This window comes from Montipora capricornis, chromosome 10 (assembly GCF_036669925.1).
Source record: "Montipora capricornis isolate CH-2021 chromosome 10, ASM3666992v2, whole genome shotgun sequence".
Lineage (NCBI taxonomy): Eukaryota > Metazoa > Cnidaria > Anthozoa > Scleractinia > Acroporidae > Montipora > Montipora capricornis.
Genome location: NC_090892.1, coordinates 22,553,551 through 22,563,550, shown reverse-complemented (window position 1 = coordinate 22,563,550; position 10,000 = coordinate 22,553,551). Strand labels below are relative to the sequence as shown.

Below are 10,000 nucleotides of genomic sequence, written 5' to 3'. Positions count from 1 at the left end.
CCGAAGCATTGGAATCTTAGCTAAACGTCGTCCTTTGGTGTCCCAGGATATTTTAATTAAATTGTATTACTCCCTTATTTATTCTTTTCTAACTTATGGTCTTATAATCTGGCGAAACACCCATCAATCCACTTTACATTCTATTATACTTGTTCTGCAAAGGAAAGCTGTTCGAATTATTACATTTACTTGTTACAATGCTCATACTTCCCCTATTTTCAAAAATTTGTACATTATGAAATTTCTTGATGTTATATATTATCTTAATTGTGTCTTTATGTTTAAATTTTATCATAATTTGTTACCTTCTGCTTTCCACTGTTTTTTACTCCTATATCAAGTAGGCACAACTATAAGATTAGACACTGGCTTCTAAATCAGCTTTTTGTATTCCTTCTGCCAGGACTAATTATGGAAAGTTTAACATTAGTTTTAAGGGGCTGTTCTTTGGAAGAATATTGAGGAGTCTTTAAAAATCTTCGCTTTTACAAATTAAGTGTTCCCTAAAAAAGTCTAGCATTACGTTGTAATACTAGTAATTATCTTTTTTTCCCTTCTTGTTGTTGTTTTTTTTTCTGTTGGCCTGTCTTTTGTCATTTTTTATCACTTTTTTCCTTTAGACGTTAAATTCTTTATTTTGCCTCCTGGCTACGACATGGAAAGTTAGCGAGAAGAATGGGGGAGTCCATCGCTTGGACCGAATACAAGAATCTTAACCGTGAAGTTAAGCGAGAAATTAGGCTGGCAGAACAAATCAAGAGCAATCCCAATAATTCAAGCTGTTTGTGGAAAACTATCGGATCATGTATTTCTAAAAATTCTGCCAGCGAGAGATCCTACAGTAGAGATGACAGAGCAGTAGCAAACGAGTTTAATTTTTTTTCAACTATTTTAAAAGACGGAGACTTCGAGGAACCTAACAATTACAGACCCATCTCTCTCGTATGTCAAAGATGTGCGAGATAATTACTTTAAATCAATTAATGCCTTACTCGTTGCTGAATGAAATGCTTTCTGCAACCATAATACACACGATGGACAGCTGTTTCGGCCTTTTGGGCCTCATCAGCATGGCGTAGCTAACATACCAGGCGGGTATTTTTAGCCACTTGAAGGGGTGCTAAAAACACCCGCCTGGTATGTTAGCTACGCCATGCTGATGAGGCCCAAAAGGCCGAAACAGCTGTCCATGGCTGCTAATTGACCGGGTGAAATGGTTGTGCGCATGCGTGATGTGTTGGCCACACCGGGTTGGTACTGGCGTGTGTCACCTTGCTTATTATTATTGCTTTAGCCAATGAAATCATCGTCTCGTAATGCTGTAGTCCATTTTGCTGCGACAAAAGTCCGAGATTATAACTCGGATACCTTTAAGGTATTCCGAGTAAATAGCTGCTTGCCTTATCGATATACGATAGTTTTATTATTTCTTTTTTGATTAGGTTGTTTGCACCTGAACCCCATTCTCCTCAACAGAGCCTTGGATCGACCTAAGGCTCTGGAAAACTCTATTGAGGAGAACATGCACCGTAGGGTTCTTATAGCCAAAAATTGGCTATTTGAACCTTACGGCGCCTGCTCACTCCTCGTGCTAACATAAATGCACCAATTAGAGCCGCTTTTGAGTGTTCTTCACGAAAACCAATGAGAAGACTCTGAGAAGACAATTATTTGCTTCAGGGTTCCCCATGGCCCAGAGCTCTTCTCTCCCTTGCTCAGTCAAGAGCTCTGGGGTCGAGCTTCAACCCGAAGGGTACTGGATACACTTCAACAAGGAATACACAAAGCACTTATTCTCTAGGTTCAAAATGGCGGACGCTGTGAGCCCTTCTGTTCATTTTAGTAGCGGAGAAAGAGAAGTTATTGAAAGAAAGCTAGAGATTTCTTCTGATAGTAAAGATACTAAAAAAGACATCTACGATTTTTATGAGATTTCAAAATGCGTGGGTGTCATAAACAGAGGGAGCTTTCAGAAGGTGAGGGCACCGTCTCCAGTTAGCCAGCTAAAACAACTGTTTCTGAAATGTTTAATTTCAAGTTTCTGTTTTACAGAAAGTATCCTAAACATTCATAAAAGCTAACCTTAGGCCTAATTTAGGCCTAAACAAAATTTTCAAGGCCTAAGGTTAGCTTTTATGAATGTTTGAGATACTTTCTGTATTGGTAAAACAATGACCTGTGTTTTTTACCTGCTGCTTTTTGCCTCGTTCTTCAGAGGATGCCGCTACGCTACAAGAATACAATAGTGGCCGGGTATTCTAGAATCGCTCTCTTGATTGTTATCATCACGATTAAAGGCGTTTTTGAATTTTGTGGTGTCTGGGACATTTAAAAAATGAAAAAAGAGCTTTGTCAAACGATAGCTTGCAGATCTCATGTTTAATTTGGGCAAATTTTAGTCATTGTTGGGAATTTATAAAGGATATTTCAAATTGGAGCTGATAACTATTAAAAATGAAATGAGGAGATTTTTGTTTTTGCTTTTCAAATCATGAAGATATATAATATATATATACTAGTATTTGTTGGATTATTATTTATCCAGTGAAAAATTATTTACACTTCATGAACAATGATAATTGATGTACTGTAAAAATGAAAACCAAAATCCTGTAACCCTAAGTTAAAACTCTAGAGCTATGGTTTCCAACGAGCTACAGATTTCCCCAGGGTTGTAATACAACTGAAAATGTTACGATTTTGTGTGATCATTGCACTTAAGTTAGTTTGCGTTGTTTTGTTCTTTAGATTGCATTGCAGTTTCCAGATATCTTATTAGTTGATTCATCTACTGTTGCTGCTGTTCTTGAAAAAGATACTGGAAAGAAGGTTTTTGTATTAGCAGATACCTCATATGGCAGGTAAAATGGATAGAATTATTGTTTTATGTCCCAGGTCAATGTGCAGAGATGTGTTTCTGGAAGCATTATTATCGCTAACATTGTTTAAGTACTTATAGGTAGTTGTACAGGCTGTCATGGTCTTCAAACTCGATTAGTACTAACAAGTCTTTCCAGTGGTTTGTCATGGTTTGAGGTTATTGTTTGTAATGGAAGTGTGCTTAGTGTCTTCATGAGTTGTTGAAAGACAGTCAAAAACGAAATGGCCCTGTTTTATGATATGAATTGATTGCTTTCTTATGTAAGTTGTTTTCAAATGCTAATTTTCCAGTACAGTGTATCAGTTTTCTTTAAATTAATTAAATAAGAAAAAAACTTATGTACATAGAGAAACTACACCCTGACAAAATTCCTTAAGACAGCTGACAATAATAGTAGTACACAAATTTGGAGCTTTGCTGTCCTTCCTTCCCAATGTTGTTTTTTGACAAAAAAGTGTCAGCGGATTCTGAGAGGAAACGTTGGAAAGGGGAAAGGAAGTGTGATGATGTCCCAACAATTTCTTTCAGAGGCTGTAGGTCAATTTCATTATTAGTTATAACTAAATAGCTGCAAATTTAGTGCACTGAATTGAACATGAATGGGATGGTGTATTAATTAATCCTATCTGTGAACTATCAGTCTCCTTATTTTTTTTATAGGGCTTGAGAATGTATGGCTAAATTGCACAGAAAAAATTTGTTGGTCTTATTGTGATTAGATCTCCTGTGTGGACCACTTGGAAGTGCATCACAATGAAGCAGGCAATTTAAGGGCCCACAGATGGATTTTTCGTGCGTTGCTAAGGAAGTGAAATGTTACTTCCGGTAACTGACGTCATCATATCATGAGCTGACAAGAAAACCCACTCACAAGCAAAAGTCACCGCACAAACTGTTGTTTCCATCGAAGGTTCTTCCTCGCCCTTCCTCGCGCTCGTTCTCAGATCAACTGCCCATGCATAAATGAACTGACTTCCGGTTTGAGAAAAAAGCTAAATTTCCGGCGGTTTTAAATTGAATTGAATTTTTTTTACATGGCACATTTCACCCCCAAATACAGAATATAGCTAAGCATTGATTTTATAAAATCATCTTTTTTGAAAAAGTTATGGGTATTTCAGTATCGTTTATGTCTTTAAAAAGAACATTTTTCAAAATAAAAAGAAAACCATGCTTGGCTGGATGCAAAAATGAATACAAATTATCAAACCATCAATTAAATACCCAAATTGCGTAGCACGGAGACAAATTTAGAGTTTTCTTTTATTGGTCACGTGACCATGGGCGTGGTATGATGATGTCATATTTAGGGTCATTGGCTTACAAAAGTTGGAAACTGAGCAAAATAATGCCAATTTCTCTCAAATTACTTAACCATTACACCCTTAGCAACGCACCCCAAAAAAAACGTCAGTGGGCCCTTAAGGGGTTGTAGAGAACTTGGGTTTAATGGGAATTGAACCCATAGAATTTGTGATTGTGCTGCACATTGCTGTGTATATGTTGCAGGTCATTTTGTTCCTTAGATTAATAATTGCAACCAAACTAGGTCATTTTGTTTCAACCTAGGTCATTTAAATTGACAGTTTAAGCATAAAAATATATTATGATATCACATTTATTATGTAGTTGCTGTGTAGATGAGGTTGCAGCTCAGCATGTTGAAGCAGATCTGATTATCCATTTTGGCCAAGCTTGCCTGAGTCAGTAGGTACCTTTTTCTACATTCTTTATTGGGGCGTCAATCTTGACCTCAAAAAATGGAACATCGCTCAGAGAGAAGTATAGAGAATCATTGCAATAACAATGTTCTATTCTGTCCTTGAAATGTGAATTGTATGGGTTGTTTACATTTTTGAATGATCCAAGTAGCATTCTGCTTAATGTGGATATGTGAGTTATGTATCCCTCAGACAGTGCACATGTTATGACTGGACAAGTCAGCAGATGGTATCCTACATTATTTGGCCTGCTACGTACTTAAGACTTAAGATTTTTTTGCTTGATTTAAAGATCTAGAGACAATGAATATCTTGCTAACCATGTTTTCTTGGACCTAATTCTGTGAAAAAGAGCTCCTTGTTTTTTGCAGTATCAATTAACTAGAAAATGCAGTACAATTTATGGTCTAAATGCTGCATAAATAATTCTTAATTGGAAAAATGTGGGCCATAGCTTAAATGTATAATACTGCCCTTAAACTTGGTTAGTGACTGAGCGGTATTTATTGTGTCAATGTGTCTATTTTCAGAACACGGAGGCTTCCTGTGTTACATATATTTGGTAAATGGCCTTTGGACATGCAAAGCTGCCTGGAGCAATTTCAAATGATGTTTCCAGATCCTGCGGTTAAAGTTATAGTCTTTTGTGATGTTGTATACAGCCATTGTATGGGTAAGAGGTGCTTTCTCAAATATTCTAACCATTTTTTTATTATCACCTGTTTATTTTTAAATTAGTGGCATGGTATACACACTTTAAAAAATATTATATGAACAGTGACTTAAAAAAAACTTTTTAAAACCTTAATCTTATTAGAAGTTCGGAGAATATTCGTAATTGTTGTTCTCTCTTTGTGAGTATTAAGCAACTTAATTTGGATTTGTCTGTCAATCTTGACTCTTCTTTTCAGCTGAATTAGAGAATTCCATGCAATGTATGTCCAATTATTCCAATGTGATATTCACAAAGCTTGTGCACCTGGCATGTGATGAAGATGGCAACGACACAACTAAGCTTAAAGCACAACTGGATGGTGATGTTTTAAGCGCAGACAATGAAAGAATCTCATTAGAAAACTCAGTGGCGGGATATTTTAGTAGGTAAGCACATGTCGAGTTGCATAGCTAGCTATATGTCACTTGACATTTTCAAATTTCTCCAGAACGTCCTTCTGTTATTGTACTTGGGTAATAAATTCAGCATTTCCATGGAATATTGTTTTCTTTGGCAGTATGAAAGGAAACATATGTACCGGCAATAATAAGTGTTTTGTGGGGTGGTCATTAGGGGCTTGGGCCAAAGGTATATGTAAATTGATGTTACTAACAAGAAAAGAGAGACATTATTTGAAACAGTGTTTTTCCTATTTATTGCAAAAAAACAAGAAAATGAGGAGGTTTAAGACCCCAAGACAGGAAAGAAAACTTAAACACAAAAACACACTCCAAAAGTATTTGCTCTTCTCTATTTGTTTGTTAATTTTGTGGAAATAAAAGCAACTGGTGATCTGGAAAACAAGAACAAGGAATAATGTCCTATGAAGTATAAATGTCAAGAGAAAACCTCTACAGGTTAAATTGCTCAAATTTCCACTGAGCTCTGAAGGTCTTTAAGTCCTTTAGGGGAAAGATCTGGCATAGGTGGTTTGTCTTTGCATTTATGTGTAAGACATTACATGACACTAGAAACCCATATACAGTGTAGACTATGATGCTTTTGTGTGGTTTTCATGTAGCATTTAGTCACTAAGCTGTAATCACAGCTAAGAATGGCTGGCAACTTTCCTTGTGCGAACAGGTCCTTCAAACCTTAATAAAACCCTACTTTTGCTAGATGCAGTAGGAGCCAGCTTATGCGGTCTAATTTAATGACAGGTCTGGTACCCTTTATTTCTAGTTTGGAATGCATGCTTAAGCTATTCAGCACAATGTGCCTTACTGCTTTAAATGTCTTAAGGCCCGTGCAAACGCTCGCAACATTGTTGGCCGACAAGACTCAACATTGTTGGGCCCAACATGTTGCGAGCGTTTGCACACCATGTTGTGTGTTGTTGCGACTTGTTGGAAGTTGTTGGATGAAGTTTGAAACTGGTCAAACTTCAGAGCCAACAAGTGCCAACATTTCTATTGTTTCGGGGTCATCGAAGCGTGGTCCAATAATGTTGCGTTCATTTGCACAGCACATCCAACAATGTTGCGCAGCGCATGCGCACGCGCACTACATGTCACGTATCCACACAAATACATGCGAACAAGAAATCACCATGGCGTTGGAGATGGAAAACGTCCCAGAGTCCTTTGTATTCTCATCTAAAGACCCAACATGTTGTGACTTGTTGCGAGCGTTTGCACACATCTGCTAACATCGCGCAACAAGAGACAACATTGTTGGGCCCAACAATGTTGCGTGTTGTTGCGAGCGTTTGCACGGGCCTTTATCCCCTCAAAAAAGTCCTTTCTGCTCAACAATTCTCTGTACTTGTCTAACACTAATTTTTTGGTTCACTAAACTCTCTCCTTCAAAGGCACTGTTTTAAAGCCTCATAAAAGTGAAAAAACTAGTAAATTACTGTTGTAATTTGATCCATGACCACGCAAGTAAGAGGACTGGGTTTAATACCTGGCCCAGGTTGCTCGAAGCATGGTTAGCGCTAACAAGCGTTAAATACCATGGAAACCTATAGGTTTTGATATCTCTTAACCAGCGGTTAGCGCTAACAAGGCTTCAAGCAACCAGCCCCAGGTTGATATCATACTCTGCTTTGTGTTGTGATTGTTCTTTGAAAATAGCAGTGAAAAGTAATTTTTTACCTCAACCAGGTATCGCTCCATTCCCCTTCATTGCTTGGTCATGGATCAAGCTATGACCACTTTTGCTGTCTTTCAAAGCGAATAAAAAAGTGAGTTTTCAATAAAAAGGCTCCAAAAACAACACAATATATTTGGGACGATTTCAGAAAATAAATAAAGTGGAAACGTTTGTTGAGCTGATAGGCACTTTGACAGATTGTAAGCTTATTCTATCCAATTGGACCCCAAGCTTGATGTCAGCTCTTATTGCTTTCTTGTATTATTTATAGGTTTGGGCGTGAATTTAGACTTCCAGAAAACACAAAGCTGGAGGAGTGGGCCATGTTTTATATTGGTGGTCAAAGTTTGTGTTTAACAAACTTGATGATGTCTTATAACAAATGCCAAGTGAGATCAGTATGAAAAATCTCAAGAAAGCAAAAGGCTTCTTTTGCTTTCTGTTTCAAAAGTGTAGCCAGGAGTATTTTTCTGTAGCTTGTTTCTTGAAAATGAAGCACAGTTCATGAAACCTATATTAAAAAGAGACCAGGGCAATGTTCTTAAGTTCATTTCTAGGCAACTTGCAAACTTTTGGTTGGTTTTGAGAAAAACTAAAAATTGGCCATAGTCGCTTGGAATGTTTTTGCATCAAGCCCTTCAATTTGTTTGTTGCTATACTAGTAGCAATTTTTTTGACCTGTGAATGTTCAGATCAGGTATCAAGCATTTCAAAACAGACAGCTTGCCCATTCCTTCCAGCCTTTAAATTGCTTCATGGAAATTACGTCAAGTCAGAAGTTTTTGATGTTACTGCTAATATTTTGTTTTTAAAGTTTGTTTATCTTGTTGTGCCAGTGACTGTTGTGAGTAGACTGTATTTCTAAGGGATGCCATGTCCAAATCCCTACCAAGAACAACAGTCAGATTAACTGAAGATGGCATTACTATCCTGGGGGTGGGGGTAGGGGGTGAAGGGTAGGGGTGAGTGGTGAGGGGTGAAGGGTACCATAGCTGAAACAACCCAAACCTTTACAAAAATGCTAACCTTAGGCCTAGTCATTATCTAAAGCATAGTGTTTATGCCTAAGGTTAGCATTTTTGTAGAGATTTGGTTTCAGCTAATTAGTACCCCTCTCCTCCACCCCCACCCCAGGAATAGTCAGGCCGAACTGAAGAGGAAGTGGTGCTGATATAAATATTTTGTGTATACTGACAGTTACTTTCTGCATTTCACAGAAAGGGATGATAAGCCACAGGCCCCATGTATTACATGATATTTTTAAACCCACACACCCTTCTGAAGAAGTAGGCAACCTAAGGTTCATTATGCAACCAGTGTTTCAAGGTCTCTGAGCATTGGAGATAAACCTCTGTAGAGACTTCCTTGTCTTATTTTTATTATGGAGTTGTACTTGCCGTGTTTCCTGAATGCCGTTGATGTATTTTGTTTAGTTCTATTCTTATGATCCTTGTGCTAATATTGCAAGAAAGGAGACCCTAAATGTCAATAAAGCACTTATGAAAAGGTGAGTGATTTTGCCATTTCATTAAGGGACCTTTGAAATAACATTTCCTGTTATTTAGAATGTTTGTGATTAATTATGTAACTTAATGATAAAGTTAAGTATGTGTACATGTATTGCAAATGTGGCCTGTGATCTTTGGAGTATTTTAGTACTAGCTAATTAAAATTAGTGAGGAGAGATGTTCCTAGTTTGGTATCATTGGGCAAATAATTTATTAACTTAGGTCAAGTAAAACAAGACTAGTAGTTTTAATTTCATGATAGTGAATAATGATATGAAATAATTATCATATAATTCATTTGAACTGTGGGTATGTCAATCAAACTTGAGGTTGACAATCTGACATAGTTTGGTTTGGTGAATAATACCGGTAATTAGTTTGGTCTGAATTGTCTTTTTAGGCTACATTCATAATTCCAAACCCAAAGTATCTGTAGCATTGTAGCATTAAACTATGCAAGTTTAAATTTGTTTCGCACTAGTGTTCCATTAGCGTTGGTCTTGGTAAATTCTTTTTGTTGGTGTCAAAAAGTTACATAACCGGTAGTCTTCTGAGAGAATTTAACCCTCTTCAGTTTAATAGCGTGTATTTCTGCAGCTTCCTGTGCTCTGTGAGTCACTCTCAGAGAGGAAGAGAGAGGGAGGCAGAGACTGAGAGAACTGTCTCCTCTCTCACAGAGTGACTCAGTGAATGGAGGAGGTAGCTGAAATACAAGGCTTCTGTTGTAATAGTCTAATTAAACTTAGATTGTTCAATCAGTTGTGCCTGGTGATGTATGATATGCGGCATGTATTTGTAGGTATTACATGATCCAAAGAGCCAAAGATGCGCAAGTGGTTGGAATTGTGGTGGGAACATTAGGCATAGGTAATATGAGAATAATACTGGCACCAGTATTAACACATGGCATGTTCTTAATGATTAAAATCACTTGTTTGCATATATGGCTTTGGATAATAATGCTGAAATCCAGGGACACTTCTGCTTGTTATTTTTTTGTTAAAGCTTCACAAAACATCAACCCAAAAATTATTCGGCGAAGTGAGCTCAGAATTCTGGTCATTTTCATGACAGGTGAATC

At 37.3% G+C, this 10,000-nt stretch overlaps 1 protein-coding gene across 1 annotated transcript in view; it reads left to right on the top strand.

Annotated features, from left to right (window-relative positions):
* The first annotated feature begins 1,739 nt into the window (after positions 1-1,739).
* LOC138019761 (2-(3-amino-3-carboxypropyl)histidine synthase subunit 2-like) overlaps positions 1,740-10,000 on the top strand; it is a 15,559-nt gene continuing 7,298 nt past the window's right edge. The window contains exons 1-8 of the mRNA XM_068866637.1: positions 1,740-1,976; positions 2,749-2,861; positions 4,511-4,588; positions 5,133-5,275; positions 5,514-5,703; positions 7,683-7,800; positions 8,845-8,918; positions 9,719-9,786. Of these exons, the coding sequence (XP_068722738.1) occupies positions 1,809-1,976; positions 2,749-2,861; positions 4,511-4,588; positions 5,133-5,275; positions 5,514-5,703; positions 7,683-7,800; positions 8,845-8,918; positions 9,719-9,786 (952 nt within the window). The 5' untranslated portion in view covers positions 1,740-1,808. The remainder of the gene's footprint in view (positions 1,977-2,748; positions 2,862-4,510; positions 4,589-5,132; positions 5,276-5,513; positions 5,704-7,682; positions 7,801-8,844; positions 8,919-9,718; positions 9,787-10,000) is intronic.